At 45.4% G+C, this 17628-nt stretch overlaps 1 protein-coding gene across 1 annotated transcript in view; it reads right to left on the reverse strand.

The window, feature by feature from the left end:
* The window catches only part of DZIP1L (DAZ interacting zinc finger protein 1 like), a 37381-nt gene extending 36680 nt beyond the window's left edge, over positions 1 to 701 (reverse strand). Inside the window, exon 1 of the mRNA XM_047783075.1 lies at positions 660 to 701. Within this exon, the coding sequence (XP_047639031.1) occupies positions 660 to 678 (19 nt within the window). The 5' untranslated portion in view covers positions 679 to 701. The remainder of the gene's footprint in view (positions 1 to 659) is intronic.
* Positions 702 to 17628: the final 16927 nt, after the last annotated feature.

A 17628-nucleotide genomic window follows, 5' to 3' on the forward strand; every position in this document is an offset into this window, starting at 1 on the left:
AGAAAACTGGCCTCTGTGCCAGACTCAAACTCTAAATGCAAACCTACAAACACATATAACTATTCTCACTTTACAAACAAGGAAACCGATGCCTGGAAAGGTTAAGTAATCTTCTCCAGGAAGGGAGGCCAGCACTGAAGTACAATTGAAGGTGAATCTGATTCCCAAAGTTTGAGGACTTTGAACCAACCAACATTGATTCTGGGGGCTATTTGACCTAAACCTAAAACTTTGATCACATCATCATCCGTTATCCACCAAATTCATTCATTGATTCATTCACTCACCACTGTCCCGTTTACAGCATGCCTACTTTGGCCAGACTAGCTATCAGCCCTGGGGCCAAGGAGATGCATTAACCACACACCTGCCCCCAACTCCCACCTCTAGGAGTGTACCTTGGCTCCTTGTTGCCACAGAACCAAGTCCAAACCCCTCAGCCTGGTCTTGAAGCTGCCACAGGACGCCACTGACCCATCTTTCCCACTTCAGTTCCCATGCTTCCCTTTCTCAGATACTCCTTCCCAGCACATACTCCAAAAAACAAAACCTTCCAGCCACAAGCAGCCCCACCATGGCCATGAGGAAAAGACCACATTTTCCTTAACATGTCACATTATTTAAAAAAAAAAAAAAAAGGCAAGTGACATGATGCTTACCATGCTCAGCTGCAACCATGTCACTGGAGCCTCAGAGACAACTGCCACAACAAACCATGCCATGGAGCAACAGTTGGTTACCAGGCGTGCTGTGGGCAAGGGTAATGGGACACCTGCTTCCTGCCTGCCCACAGACCTGGAGCTCACCTGAGAACGTACTGTTTAACTATTTAAGCTTTGGCCTCAGATGTTTGCCCACAGTTCTCTCTCTAATAATAAGGCTAAGATGCTCCATCAGCCACCCTCTCGTCTCTCTACTCACCTCTTTGAATCTCTGTCCAGCCTCCTCCTTGAAAAGATACTATCTTTGCTCCCCTCCTTAAAGGCAGGGTGTGCCCCTTCCCCTATGATAGTCTGCTGTTAACCCACCACCCATCCTCCCTGCACCCTCTCCCTGGGGATGAGCTCACACATACCCACAGCTTCAACTCCCACAGGCCTGCTATAGGCTAAGCCTCAGCCACTCCCAAATCTCTTCTTCACAGGCCCATCTGTCTCTTTTAGACCTAGCCTTCCAATAACTATACTAAAAGTTGCAAATCTAGACTCCACCTGGGCCAGAAAGGTAGCATTAAATGTAGGAAACATGCCAGGTATAAAAGAAACCATAGGAATTCCCTTGTGGCTCAATGGGTTAAGGATCTGGTGGTGTCACTGCTGTGGCTCTGATTAGAGCTGTGGCGTGGGTTCAATCCCCAGCCTAGGAACTTCCACATGCTGAGGGCATGGTAGAAAAGAAAAAGAAAAAGAAAAAAAAAAAAAGGAAAGGAGAAGAGAGGAAAGGAAAGGAAAAATGAAAGGAGAAAAGTAACCACAGTATAAGCTTGAGGATAAGTGGCAAGTGATTCCCCATCTTAGTCTCCCAGACACAATTAGGCAATTCTCAAAGTGCAGTCACTGAGCAGCAGCAGCAGCAGCATCAACTGGAAAGTCACCAGAAATGCAGATCTCCAGAATAATTGATTCAGAACCATTGCAATAGCGAGGGCTAGGGTAGGGAGAGTTAGGGACTGGGGCAAAATGGGGAGCGCAGGACCTGATTACAAGGGGCAGCCACCACTGAGCTGCAGCCATATGGGAAGGGATGTTATGTGTTCCTCCTGGGCTAATTTCAAATTCAAGTAGGAGTGACCACCATAGTAGGGTAGAAAGATACTAGCTCACTTCCTCCCAAGGCACATCAAAATTACAACTGTTTACAGACCAATTATTTATGAGAATGAGGACTGGCAATAAAGGTTTTCCACAACTGAAAGATGTAAAGAAGGACCCATAATGAGGTGGGTAAGGGGGTAGGGACAAAGATTGGTCAAGACTCACACCCCTGGAGTTCCCATCATGGAGCAGAGGAAACAAATCCAACTAGGAACCATGAGGTTGTGGGTTCAATCCCTGGCCTCAATTGGTGAGTTAAGGATCTGGCATTGTGATGAGCTGTGGTGTAGGTTACAGACACGGCTTGAACCCTGCATTGCTGTGGCTGTGGTGTAGGCTGACAGCTGTAGCTCTGATTCAACCCCTGGCCTGGGAACCTCCTCCATATGCCACAGGTACAGCCCTAAAAAGCAAATATATAAGTTAATTAAATATAAATAAATAAATTTTTTAAAAAGACCCACACCCCTGGGTGAGAGACCCATAAACAAGAGGATTATTACAATTGCAGAGGCTCTCCCCCAGGAGCAAGCAGTCTGAGCCCCAGCTCATGGCTCCCCAACCCAGGGGTCCTACACTGAGAGGATAAGTTCCCAGAACATCTGGCTTTGAAGGCCAGCAAGGCTTGTGAATGACAGAGGGGGCACCAGCCCTGGGGCCCTCTGGACCCCACAGCTAGCTGCTCCAAGACAAAGCTCTGCCTCCCCAGTTGGCCGGGGGCGGGGGTGGGGGGCAATGGGGGGGCTGGCTGGCAGCCACCACAGAGTCAGCCACACTCACCAGCAGGCTCCCAATAGCCAGTCCAGCCATGCAGAAGGGCCCACATAGCCCCTAGAGCTAGCACCCGGAGAGCATGTAGCTCTGATGACTGGGAGTGTGGTGCTGAGCCCCATAGGACACCTCAAACATAAGGCCATTTCTCCAAGAACAGGAAACAAAACTGACTTAATACATAGAAATAAACACAAAGAATTGGGCAAAATGAGAAGACAGAGAACTATGTTTTAAACGAAGGAACAAGACAAAATCCCAAAAGAACTAAGTGGAGATAGCCGATAACAAGTTCAAGGTCATGATCATAAAAATGCTCTGCAAATGCAGTAGAAGGATGGATGAACACAGGGAGAAGTTAAACAAAAAGTAAAAAAATACAAAGAAGAACCAAACAGATCTGGAGTAGAATGACTGAAATAAAAAATACACTAGAAAAAATCAACAGTAGATTAGATGGAATCAGAAGACAGAGTGGTGGAAATTACTCAAGGTGAAAAGGAAAGCAAACTTTTTCTCTTTTTTTTTTTTTTTTGTCTTTTTTGGACACCTGTAGCATATGGAGGCTCCCAGGCTAGGGGCCAAGACGGAGCTGTAGCTGATGGCCTATGCCAGAGCCACAACAACTCAGGATCCTAGCCACATCTGCAACCTACACCACAGCTCACGGCAACACCAGATCCTTAACCCACTGAGTGAGGCCAGGGATCAAACCTGCATCCTCATGGATACAAGTCAGATTTGTTTCCACTGAGCCACAATGAGAACTCCAAAAGCAAACTTTTTAAAGATGAGGGCAGTTTAGGAGTTCCCATGGTGGTGCAGCAGAAACGAATCCAACTAGGAACCATGAGGTTTCGGGTTCAATCCCTGGCCTTGCTCAGTGGGTTAAGGATCCGGCTTTGCAGTGAGCTGTGGTGTTGGTCACAGATGCAGCTCGAATCTGGCGTTGCTGTGGCTGTGGCGTAGGCTGGCAGCTATAGCTCTGATTAGACCCCTAGCCTGGCAACCCTCATATGCCACAGATGCTGCCCTAAAAAGGACCAAAAAACAAAAAACAAAAAACAAAAAAAGAAGATGATGATGATGAGGACAGTTTAAAAGACCTCTGGGACAACATCAAGTGTACTAACATCCACATTATAGGGGGCTCCCAGAAGGAGAAAAGAGAGAGAAAGGGGAAGAGAATTTATTTGAAGAAATAATAGCTAAAAACATCTCTAGCCTGGGAAAGAAAATCCAGGTCCAGCAAGGACAAAGAGTCCCCAACAATATGAACCCAAAGAGGTTCACACTAAGACATAGTGTAATTTAAATGGCAAATTTCAAGATAAGGAGAGACTATGGAAAGCAGCAAGAGAAAAGCAACTAGTTACATACAAGGAAACAACTAGTTACATACAAGCAACTAGTTATATACATAGTCCCCTAAGACTATGAGCTGACTTTTTAGCAAAACTTTGCAGGCCAGGAGGGAAAAGATTCTCAACATCACTCATCATCAGATAAATGCAAATCAAACCACAATGAGATATCACCTCACACTTGGCAAAATAGCTATTATCAAAAAGAAATAACAATTGTTAGAAAGGATATAGTGAACTGTTGGTAGGATCGTAGATTAATATAGCTCTATGGAAAACAGTATGAAGGTTCCTCAAAACATTAAAAGTAGAACTGCTGGAGTTTCCACTGTGGCTCAGTGGAAATGAACCCAACTAGTATCCATGAGGATGCAGGTTTGCTCCCTGGCCTCATTTAGTGGGTTAAAGTTTTCGCTGTTGCCATGAGCTGTGATGTAAGTCACAGATGCAACATGGATCTGGTGCTGCTGTGGCTGTAGCGCAGGCTGGTGGCTACAGCTCTGATTCGAGCCCTAGCCTGGTAACTTCCATATGCCGAAGGTGCAGCCCTAAAAGACAAAAAAAAAAAAAAAAAACAGAACTTCCAATTCTGGGTATTTTTCTCAAGAGAACAAAGGCACTAATTCAAAAAGGTATATGCACCCCTATGTTCATTGCAACATTACCTTCAATAGCCAAAATATGGAAGCAACCTAAGTGTCCATCAATAGATGAATGGATAAAGAAGATACACATACACACGTATAACTCAGCCCTAAAAAATAATGACATCTTGCCATTTGCAACAACACTGATGAAAATAGAGGATATTATGGTGAGTGAAATAAATCAGAGAAATACAAATACTATATGATTTCACTTATACGTAGAATCTAAAAAACAAATGAACAATAACAAAACAGAAACAGACTCATAGATACCGAGAATTGCTGACTGCCGGGTGGTGGGGAGCAACAAGTGTAATAGGTGAGGGAGATTAAGAGGTATAAATTTTCAGTTATAAAATGACTAAGTCACTGAGATGTCATGTACAGCTTTGGGAATATAGTCAATAATATTGTAATAACTTGTATGGTAACTAGACTTATTGTGATTGTTCTGTAATATATAAAAACATTGAATCACTGCATTGTACACCTGTAACTAATATAATATTGTAAATTAAATAAACATCAATACAAGTAAGATATTCAAAGGCCTCTATGAACTGTTTCCAAACTACCATTCTAGCTGCACCTCCCACCTACTACATTACTTGCTGTCCACACTTTCATATTGCTGGGCTATTTATTTTTATGCACTGTTTTTAAGTGCTTTAAAAGAATAATTCAGAGTTCCTGTTGTGGCTCAGCGGGTTAAGAACCCAGCATAGTGTCCATGAGGATTCGGGTTAGACCCCTAGCCTCACTCAGTGGGTTAAAGAACTGGCATTGCTGCAGGCTGCAGCATAGGTTATAGATCCAGCTTGGATCCAGCTTTGCTGTGGCTGTGGCATAGGCTGCAGTCCAATTCGACCCCTAGCTCAGGAATTTCTGTCTGCCGCAGAAAAAAATAATAAAGAACAACTCAGGTAGGGAGTTCCCATCATGGCTCATCAGAAACGAATCCGGGAGTTCCCATCGTGGCACAGTGGTTAACGAATCCGACTAGGAACCATGAGGTTGCGGGTTCGGTCCCTGCCCTTGCTCAGTGGGTTAACAATCTGGCGTTGCCGTGAGCTGTGGTGTAGGTTGCAGACGCAGCTCGGATCCCGCGTTGCTGTGGCTCTGGCGTGGGCCAGCGGCTACAACTCCGATTAGACCCCTAGCCTGGGAACCTCCATATGCCGTGGAAGTGGCCCAAAGAAATAGCAAAAAGACAAAAAAAAAAAAAAGAAAGAAAGAAAGAAACGAATCCGACTAGTATATAGGAGGATGCAGGTTCAATCCCTGGCCTCACTCAGTGGGTTAAGGATCCAACATTGCTGTGAGCTGTGGTGTAGGTCACAGACACAGCTTGGATACCGTGCTGCTGTGGCTGTGGTGGAGGCCGACAGCTGTAGTTCTGATTCGACCCCTAGCCTGGGAACTTCCATATGCCCTGGGTACGGCCCCCCCCCCCCAAAAAAAAAAGAATAACTCTCATGTAATCCTCGCCACAACCCTTTGAAGAGGTACTATTACTATCTAAGCCACAAAGAAGTGAAGAAGCTTGCCCCAAGTACAGGAAACGGGATCCAACCTGTACAGTCTGTTTACAGAGTCTGAGCTCTGAGCCACCGTATCGTGCTGCCTCTTGGGATATATGGCCCCTCTACCACTTCCTTCTGCTCCTACTGAAGCTAAGTTCATGGTCAAGGTCTTGCTCATACATGATTGCCACTGTAAATCCCTCCCAGGTTGCCAGTCAGAATTCCCAGCCCCTCCCCTGGGTTCCCAGAGCACAAAGCCTACCTGTTTTGGTTGTCCTCACTGCATTCTGGGCTGTGTTGGGAGGCTGTGCAACATTCGCTCACCCATCTCATCAGCAAAAGAGTCCCGAGTCCCTACTAAGGGCCAGGCCCTGTGACTGGCCCTTGAGATGGATGGTAACCAGGCAACCGTCCCTGACATCATAAATAAAAGCAGTTAACACTTCTGGAGCTGTGTGCTCCACACAGGTATATGTCTTTACATGCACGAGCCCATTTGATTCTCACAACAACCCAGTGGACAGACAAAGAAACTTCAAGGTGAACAAAGATGGCAAATTACTTTCCTACAGTCATACCTGTAGTAAGTGACATGATCTGGCTCCAGAGTTTCTTCTCCAGAAAGAAAAATACACAGAATTACCACCCACCAGAGCATTAAGTGCCAGGGTAGAAACTAGGGCAGAGAGCACCAAGAAGGGGCTACACAGGACATTTCTGTCTCCTTCCTGCATCACATCCCTACCAGAACCCAGGCTATGAGCTCCACAAGAGCCGAGATCATGGCTTAGTTACATCCATTGGATTGCAGCCCCTAGCATATTACCTGCGGCCTAGACTACTACTGAAAATGGAATTATCAAAATCTTGGAATATCTGCATCAAAATTCTTTATTATTGGGGCCTTGGAAAACTGAGGCCATGAACCAGCAAGAATTAGGATAAAGAGTAAGAATGGAGTTAGGTGCACTTAATTTGGACTCCTTAGAGAGAAATACCATTCAGACTTAATAAAATGCTTCATTTGTTGTCCATCCGTGTCCACAGCCTAATCCCCAGGCTGCTAATGAAAGCTTAGAGCATGGGTTCTCATCCCTGTCTGCCACTAGGACCCCAAGGCTCCAATTCTCAGAAGTCCCAGGGAGGGACTGGAAGTCTGTCAGGAAGTCTGACATCAAAAGGTGAGCAGCTGGGAGTTTAGGGTTAGTAGATGCTAACTATTACATCTAGAAAGGATAAACAACCAGGTCCTACTGTATAGCACAGGGAACTATATCCAATCTCCTGGGATAGACCATGATGAAAAAGAATATATAAAAAGAAAAAATATATATATATATATAACTGAGTCACTTTGCTGTATAGCAGGAATTTGGCACAACATTGTAAGTCAATTATACTTTTTTAAAAAAGTGAGTAGAACTGTGGAACTTTGAAGATGACAGCAGCCATCATTTATTAAGTACCCATGTGCCAAGCACTGTGCCAACCTTTTTTTTTTTTTTTTTGCTTTTTAGGGGTGCACCTTTGGTATATGGAAGTTCCCAGGCTAGGGGTCCAATCAGAGCTGCAGCTGCCAGCCACAGCTACAGCCACAGCAATGTGGGATCCAAGCCTCATCTTCGACCTACACCACAACTCACAGCAATGCCAGATCCTTAACCGCTGATCGAGGCCAGGGATTGAATCTTCATCCTCATGGAAACTAGTCACATTTGTTTCCACTGCACCACAACAGGGACTCCTGTGTCAGCATTTAATAGAACTATTTCTAACCAGCATACAGCTTTGTATGTAGTTATGATTCATCTCATCTGATTGATGCAGAAAGTGAGGCTCAGAGAAACTAAGGGACCTGCCCCAAGTCCCCAGGTTGCTCAATTGCTAAGTAAGGAAGCCAAGATTCAAATCAAATTCTGACTCCAAAGCTTTTAAATTATGGCAAACCACCTCCCAGTGATGATGATGATACAGCAATCATTTCCCATTTTGTAAATTATAATACCTGAGATTTCTTGAACAAACTGCAAGGATAGAAAGAGTTTAGTGCAAATCACAACAGGGTCAGTGTCAGAGACCCTAAATTCTACCTGTATCCTGTCAGAATTTAGCCAAACACGGTTCAGCTCCGAAGCTTTGGGTCCTGGCTGGGATGGGCAAAGACAAAGCCAAGTAAGAATACTGCTGGTTACCTGGAAACCACACACCCCAGAGAACAGGAACGAAGTGCTTTCTTCAGACTGAATTATCAGCAGACTGCTTTTATTCACCTCTGGGAATAGAAACACAAGGCAAAAATGACACTGGCTAGCCAGCATTAGAGAATGTGTAGCTATTAACCATCTCTAGATGTCTTGATGGGGTTCCAAGAACTTCCCAATCCAAAAGAATGATATCTATGCTAGCATTCTAAACTCACTTCATTGTTTGTTTTGGGGGGTTTTTGTTTGTTTGTTTGTTTGTTTTTTGCTTTTTAGGGCCGCACCCATGGCATATGGAGGTGCCCAGGCTAGGGGTCTAATCAGAGCTATAGCTGCTGGCCTACACCTACACCACAGCTCACGGCAACGCCAGATCCTTAAGCCACTGAGCAAGGCCAGGGACCAAACCTACAACCTCATGGTTCCTAGTCGGATTCATCTCAACTGCGCCACAACAGGAACTCCTAAACTCACTTCATTGTTGAAGACCTGGGGCAATCCCACAGTCAAGAAAGTAGGCCTATCTACCAACCCAGTGGTGGGATGTTTACTACCTCACAAGGCAGCCACCCCACAGTGAAACCCTGGAAATTTTACCATTTTTCTGAAATCTGCCCACCTATAATCTGTCAAAGACAACTTCCACAAAAATGAACAAACAGCTGATTTTTTTTTAACAAAATTCTGATCAACTTTTAACCTAAATTGACAGCTAGAGTATACCAGTGTCGCTGCTTCCTCAGAAATGCTGCCAAGCCACGAGGAGGAACTTGGAGGAACGAAGCTTTCAAGGCAACTGCCAAACAATCATCTACAAGCCTGCCCTGACTCCCAGCTAACTTCAGTGGTGCTGCTCTGGAAGCTTAGGTGTGTCATTAATGCTAATTGTTCTGGTTGCCAAGGAAACCCTCACACAGTTTGCAAATAGGACTTGCACACACCTTAGGCAAGGGAGTGCTAGAAACCCCAACGGAGACAAAAGTGACCCAGGAGCTCTTCTGGAGCACTACCATTACAGACCTTGCTCTCCTTGTCCTCTGATTCTGCTTTGCTAAAGAAAGGAATCCCCCTTTCCACTCTTTCTTGCCCTTAAAGTAGCAAGAGAGAGAGAAATCCACTCTGCCAAGCACACACCGCCCCCATCCCTTTACAATAGGTCTCCAATTCCTAAGGAGATATTTTTATTTTTTATTTTTTGTCTTTTTAGGGCCACACCTTCGGCATATGGAGGTTCCTGGGCTAGGGGCTATAGCTGCCACAGCAGTGCACACAGCCACAGCAGTGCAGGATCCCATCCTCATCTGCAACCTATACCACAGCTCACGGCAAGGCGGGATCCTTAACCCACTGAGCAAGGCCAGGGATCGAACCCGAGTCGTCCTGGATACAACTCGGGTTCGTTAACCACCGAGCCACCATGGGAAATGAGAGGAAATATTTTTAAAAGACAATGCCAGAGTTCTCATCACGGCTCAGCAGGTTAAGAACTCAACTAGCATCCACAAGGATGAGGGCCTCGCTCAGTGGGTTAAGGATCCAACATTGCTGGGAGCTGCGGTGTAAGTTGCAGACATGGCTCAGATCTGGCATTGCTGTGGCTGTGGTATAGGCCCCTAGCCCGGGAACTTCCATATGCCACAGGTGAGGCCCTAAAAAGAAGAAAGAAAGAAATAGATAAAAAGACGTCCTTGTTCAGTCGAAAGCCTATTTTAAGTTTTTGCCACAGAAGAATTATCTTTAAAAATCAAAGATGGGGATTTGACTGACATGTCTTCAAAGTATTTTAGAGTGGGAAAGGACTTCATACTGATAAGATCAATCTTCCCAGATCAAAACTGTCAAAAACAAACACTAATTTTCACATCTAAAAGAATAGCACTTGAGGAGTTCCCATTGTGGCTCTGCGGTTAATGAACCCAACTAGGATCCATGAGAATGCAGATTCGATCCCTGGCCTCTATCAGTGGGTTAAGGATCCAGTGTTGTCATGAGCTGCAGTGTGGGTCGCAGACACAGCTCAGATCCCTCTTTGCTGTGGCTGCAGCGTAGGCCAACAGCTACAACTCAGATTTGACCCTTAGCCTGGGAATCTCCATATGCCTCAGGCATGGCCCCAAAAAAGACCTGAAACCTTGAGCTTGCGGGTTCGATCCCTGGCCTTGCTTGGTGGGTTAAGGATCCAGCATTGTCATGAGCTGTGGTATAGGTCGCAGATGTGGCTCGGATCCCGTGTTGCTGTGGCTCTGACATAGGCCAGCAGCTACAGCTCCGATTGGACCCCTAGCCTGGGAACCTCCATATGCCGAGGGAGTGGCCCTAGAAAAGGCAAAAAGACAAAAAATAAAATAAAAAATAAAATAAAATAAAACAAAATAAAGCAAAACAAAACAAAATAAAAGAATGACAACTGAAAACATACTATTGTTTTCTTTCCCATGGAGAAGTCATTGCTTCTTGGCAGAGCTTCTCCAACTTCAGAGCCTGGGCCATCAGACCCTCAAAATCCTCCCTAGAGGTATAAGGCCCAGTGACAGGTGGTATTGCAGGTGGATAACCCTGCTGACCAGGGCTGGCCCTCCCTGCAAGGGGCCCACAAGGAGGTCCAGAACAGTGCACCAAGTTGTCCCCTTCCCTGCTCCTATCAGTTTCAGCTGAGCGACAAGCCTTTTGACCAAATAAGTTCCAGCTTCCTGGCAGAACCCAGTTATGCTGTGCAAATGAATTCAGGTTTCTGTTCCCAACCCGAGGCATATAACTTCACAAGACCATTCTATCAAGTTGGATGGCATCCACAAAGATTTCTACCACAGACAGAGGTCTCCAGAGCATTGCTGCTGACAGAGACAGAAGATGGCTTATCAGCCACTTCACTGGAGAATCTGCCTTCTCTAAGTGAGGCTGTTCTCACTGGCCAGTCCTCTGCTCCAGGGTGAGATGTGAGGGACTGTGACAAAGGAGAGGGACCACCCACCCTATCTGCAGGCCACAGTCTGAGCACCTCACACTCACAAAGCCTCCCTTCAAAGTCCTGTTAGAAACCACATTTCAAGAAACTGCTGGGACGGGCAAGCCCTGGGCCCTAAGTAGTGCTGGGTGAACGGTGGCCCCTGCCCAGGCCTCCTCGACCCCTCTTCTGACTCTCTTCTGGACCCAAGTCCTGTACTAAATAAGTGTCCCATAGACTTTTATCTGCAGCCACCTCAAAATAAAAATATGATCGCTGCTTCCTGCTAAACCCCAGCCTCGGAGTGCAAGGCAGAGGAACCAGAGGTGCTAAACTGTTTTTAAATGAACTCGTGTCAAAGGTCTCCCTTTACCTACAGAACGCAAAGCAGAAACCTCTAACCCCACCCCAATCATTTTACTTTTTTCAAAAAGTGAAAATCTAAGGTCATCCTCCCAGCGAAGCCCTGCCCTGCTCACCTCCGGGTACCTCTGTCCCGATCAGGCCAAGCAGCCAGGGTGGGGACGCCAGGCTCAAGAGGCGAAGCTGAGGCGTAGAGTCCGAAGCTCCCGCACCTCACCTCGCAGGACTAGGGAGCCGCGGCTGTTTAACGTCCTGAGGCCCGCGGGTCGGGTCACTCGGACTGCACCACGCTCCCCACCCCTGCCGGTTCCGGGCCGAATTCCTGGCATAGTTTCCCTACGCGGCCCGGCTCAGCTGGGGGGTCCTCCGAGCCGAGGGAGCGAGCAAAGGTCCGGAGAGCGTGACTCCGCTCCTCCGCCCGGCTTAGCCTCCGGGCTCGCTCCACCGCCTCCGACCGACCCGCTTCCAGGAATCAGCGCCGCCGCGCGGGCCTGGGATGCTTCCTAAGCCCCGGCTACCCCGGCCTCTCCCGGGCGCGGGACAGAGCCGCCTCGCCACCCAGTGCTGCTGACCTGCGGGGCTGGGGGCACAAAAAACCTCTGGGCGCCGGCCCAAGAAGGCTTGGGGTCTCTGATGCCTCCAGCTCCCGCGACAGCTGCTGGAGGGGCGGAGCTTCTCCGCAACCCCCCTGGGACAAGCTATTTTTAGGTCCGTTAGGGAAGCAGGAAGGAGAGAATGCCACGTTTAATCTGTCAGGAAAATCCAGGAACCTAATGAGTGGCTCCCAGACCTTGATGAAAGGCTGGGACGTCCTCTGTCCCCCACCCCAGACACACACGCACACAGCCCCCCACCCATTCACCCAGTACAGCCGCTGGCCTGCTGAGAGCCCCTGGGCAGCTTTAAACCTCCCCCACCCCCCACCCCGGGGCCAACAGGCCTGCCAATCTAAACTAAACTGAACTGAACTGAATTAAAACTAAAGTAAACTAAAGGGACCTTCTTGGTGTCTGACCCAGACCCATGCTCCTCCTTTAAGAGAGTCCCAGATCTGGTCAGATGGCAACCACCTTCCCCCCAACCCCCAACCTCCTGTGGATCCAGCTGGGAAACCCAGAACTAAAGAATTATTTCTCTCTTGAAAACAGTCTCTGACCTCTTCCCATAGCCATCTGTTGCTTTACTGAAACTCGGATTTCTAACTCCATTTTTTTATTTTTTTGAGCCTTCCTCCCACTCCGGCCTCAGTCTGCCAAGTTGTGTCATTAGGCATTCCAAGCAAAATTGCATGGGAGCAAATGTTGGCAAGAATGTGGAGAAACTGGATTACCTATGCACTGCTGTGAGAATGTAAAATGGTACAACCACCATGGGAAAAGAGAATGGTGGTTCCTCAAAAAATTAAACATGGAATTACTGTATGATCCAGCAATTGCACTTCTGAGTATACACACAAAAGGATTACATGCAGAAACTCAAACAGATATCTGTACACCCATGTTTATAGCAGCATTATTCACAATAGCCAGAAGGTAGGAATAACCCAATGTCCATCAACAGATGAATGGACAAAAAAATGTTATATGTATGGGTGCGTGTGTGTGTGTGTGTGTGTATAGACATACACAACATTGTATATATATGTGTGTGTGTGTGTATATGTATATGTATATATATCAGCCTTAAAAGGAATGAAATCTGATACATGCTTCAACATGAATGAACCTTGAAAACATTCTTCTAAGTGAAATTAGTCAGACACAAAGAGACACATATAATTCTACTTACACAAGGTACCTAGAATAGTCAAGCTCATAGAGACTGAAAGTAGAATGATGGCTGCCAGGGCTGGAGGGAGGAGGGAATAGGAAGTTATCGCCTAATGGGTACAGAGTTTCAGTTTGGGATGATATAAAATTTCTAAAGATGGATAGCACTGCTGGTTGCACAACAGTGTGAATGTTCTTAATACCACTGAGCAATACACTTGAAAATGGTTAAAAGTGTAAATGTATGGTATGTATATATTACCAAAAAAAAATTTTTTTTGAGGGCTGCACCTGCGGCATATGTAGGTTCCCAGGCCAGGGGTTGAATCAGAGCTTCAGCTGTGGGCCTACACCACAGCCACAGAAACGCAGGATCTGAGCCATGTCTTCCACCTACACCACAGCTCATGGCAATGCCGAATCCTTAACCCACTGATTGAAGCCAGGGATCGAACCTACATCCTCATGGACACTAGCCGGGTTCGTTAACTGCTGAGCCACGACGGGAACTCCTTGACAAAAAATTTGAAGTGTTAGGAAAGAGGGGTGGACAGGGATCAGACCTAAGTAGGGATGTCGGTGAACCACCAGCTCTGATGGGGAGTCTTGTTCCTCTGCTCTCCTGGTAGGGGTGCTCTTTTCCCTCCAGAACTTCCTACAGGATGGCAAGTAGGAGTCCAAGCTGTGGAGTTAAAGATACATTTATATTCCACCTTCCCAGGCTGTGTAATCCTGGGAAGTCACTTACCCTCTCAGTAAAATGGGGAAAATAAACTCTATCTAGCAGGTCATTATGAGAATCAAGTTAGTTAAAACATCTCCGAGTTTCTGTCCTGGTGCAGCAGAAAGAATCCGACTAGGAACTATGAGGTTGTGGGTTCAATCCCTGGCCTTGCTCAGTGGGTTAAGGATCCGGCACTGCCGTGAGCTCTGGTGTAGGCCAAAGACTCTGTTTGGATCCTGCATTGCTATGGCTGTGGCGTAGGCCGGCAGCTGTAGCTTTGATTCAACCCATAGCCTGGTAACCTCCATGTGCCAAGAGTGCAGCCCTAAAAAAGAAAAAGAGAAAATCTCCAGGCTCAGCCCTGGGCCTGGCAATCACTGCTTTGCCCTCCCAAGTTCAGTCAAGTGTGAAATCTGTGGAGGCTAGGGGCCTTTGTTTCCCAACTCGCTTCCCTGAAGGGTGCAAAAAGTAACTCTGAGTCTGTGGGAGTGTGATTTACACCAGCCTCAATTTCCCCATGTGGAAATAGAGTGTCATCTTTTGCGGAGCTGTTGTGAGAAAGTAGACTTGACATGTACCCGGGTCCAAGTTCTTACAATGCCAAAAGCTAAAGACTCCATCTTTAGCTGATCAAGACCTTGCATGCATGGAACCAGCACTCCCTCAATTTGTTGGGCCACAGTTCAATAGTCAATACAGCAGGAGTTGCCAAGTGCATACTATGTGCCAGGTTCTGTTCTAAGACCAGAGAAAACCAAGAGTTTATCACTTAGGATTAGGAAGTTGTCACCTTCTGCTATGACACCTCTACCACAACACACACAAGATTTGGTGGTACGAGTGGGAACAAGTGCCTAGTCCAAGACACAGGAATAGGCCAAAGGAGCCTGGCCCTAGAAAGCCAAGTCCAGGGGACATTCCTGCCACCCCGAGCAGCTGGGCCATAACTATTGGAGGGAGGATAGAAAGGTGAGTTCTTGATATCTGTGGCTTCCATTTTGCCTGGTAGCCCCTCCCTTCCTTGGACCAGTGCCAGACATCTGCTCTCTGACCAGTGTAGACACCATCACAGCTGGTCTCCTTCCTAAACTTGAGGATGTGTCAAGAAATGGACAGGTCTGTTGAAACGACAAGTCTAGGGAGCCTACGATAGGAGTGCCCTCTGCTGTCAACTGCTGGAATTACAACTTGGAAGCCTACTCCAGGTCCAGATACCACTTTCCTGAAGGACACCTGAGGTGTATGAAACAGGCCTCCCACTGCTGGGAGGTTGGCACTAATGGTCCCAGAGGTGATTTTAGATCAAAGGTATATTGCTGAATTTTCATAGTATTGATGTATAGATAGACAGGCAGGCATGGAGTCAGAAGGGCGTGCTACATAAAAATCTGGTTTGCTGGTTTCCTTTCAAAAAAATCTGAAGATCTAGCAAAAAAAGGCCTGCACTTTCACATGCCAAGAATTGGCTGAGGAGTTTCCTAAGCAGTAATAAACCCAACTAGTATCCATGAGTATGCAGGTTCAATCCCTGGCCTCACTCAGTGGGTTAAGGATCTGGCGCTGCCATGACCTGTGGTGTAGGTTGCAGACACAGCTCAGATCCTACATTGCTGTGGCTGTGGATGCAGCTGCAGCTCTGATTCAATGCCTAACATGGAAACTTCCATATGCTGCAGATGCAGCCCTAAAAAGAAAAAAAAAAAGGCTGAAACTGAGGGCTCTTTCCTCAGCAGAAACTATACCCAAAACTATTTCCTGGAAAAGATCTCTTTGAAGGACATCTGTGCACTTATAAAAAGACCTATTTTTTTCAAGAAAATGCTCTCCTCTTTTGCAAAATGAAAATGCAGGGTCAGTCTGACCAAGACCCACTCTCTTTGTCTAGAAATAAACACTAGGCAGGGCCAGCTCAGACAGACTGAAAAAAATTGCAACAACGTAACAAAATGTTTGTGTCCTTTATATACAAAGAGTGATTACAAATCAATAAGAAATAGAAAAGCAATCCAACAGAAAAGTAGACAAAAGATTAGACAAGTCACAGAATAAGAAATATATATTGCCAATTAAACAAGTGAAACACTCAATCTCACCAAAAGTAATATAACAATTAGATACATCTTGAAACAATCATATTGGCGACAATTAAATAGATTTTTGGCACTGGTAATGGGGAAATGGGCAATTTCAAACTGCCTTTTTGAAAACAATTTGGCAGCACATGTCAAAATTTAAAGTCCTCCAAATGTGGTAATCAGGACTTTCACTACATTATTACTTGTATAATTAAGATAATATTAACATAAATGTTCACCAATTGGGTTTTGAATAAATAGATTGTGATATATTCTATGATGAAACATTCTGCAGCTCCTATGAAGAATATATCTTGGTATGATAATGGAAAAGATTCTCCAAGGCATATTTATTGTTAAACTTGAAAACAACTGACATAATAATATGTATCAGAGTGGAAGGCTTATGGCCAAAACTGCTTATAAATAACATGGGTAGGCATTCCTGTCATGGCTCAGCGTAAATGAATCCAACGAGGAACCATGAGGTTGAAGTTTCTATCCCTGGCCTCGATCAGTGGGTTAAGGATCTGGCGTTGCCATGAGTTGTGATGTAGGCAGCACTAAAAAGCAATAAATAAATAAATAAATAGCATGGGTGTACATGCAGAGAAAAGTGAGAGGCACATTCAAAATTTGACAGTGATACAAGAAACGCTTTCACTTTTTGCTCCATATAATTTTATTGTTTGAATTTCTAAGAATGACTGTGGGATTTTAAAAAAATAACATAGGGGAAAACACCAGCATGGCCTGTTTTCGAAATGTATCATGACATAAACAAGTAGCATAGACTCATCAAAGGTCAGAAGGAATCCAGGGTCATCTGGAATCCCAGGAATCCCATACTTTTTACCACTCACTACTCTCTTACTTTACCCAATATCCCTCTTACCACTATGGTTTCTTCCCAGGCTTATTGAGAAATAACTGTCATACATCATTGTCTAAGTTTAAGGGATACATCATGATGATTTTTTTTACATATATTGTGAAATGATAACCACAGTAGGTTCAGCTAACTTCCATCTTCTCATACAGATACAGTAAAAAGAAAGAAAAACGAAAAAAAAATCTCCTGGTCATGAGAACTCATAGAATTTACCCTCTCAACAACTTTCTTTATATCACATAGCAGTGTTAGCTATACGCATCATGTTGTACATTATATCCCTAGTACTTTTTAAAAAGCATGTATTTTTTAGTCTATGTAATTTTTTCCATCACCACTGAGTTTTGAAATATTCCTTTCCACTAAACAAACTGAATTTATTAAATAATACATTATTAGCTTATTCTCTACATTTTATTAATAAAAAACATTTTACTGCCATGTAAAACTCTCTCTAAACTTCAGATTATCAGTATTGCTACAGTGAGTTCACATAATTACAGCCCAACATAAAGAAATGTAACTTCAGGTTGACCTCTGC

Source organism: Phacochoerus africanus, chromosome 1 (genome assembly GCF_016906955.1).
Source record: "Phacochoerus africanus isolate WHEZ1 chromosome 1, ROS_Pafr_v1, whole genome shotgun sequence".
NCBI lineage: Eukaryota > Metazoa > Chordata > Mammalia > Artiodactyla > Suidae > Phacochoerus > Phacochoerus africanus.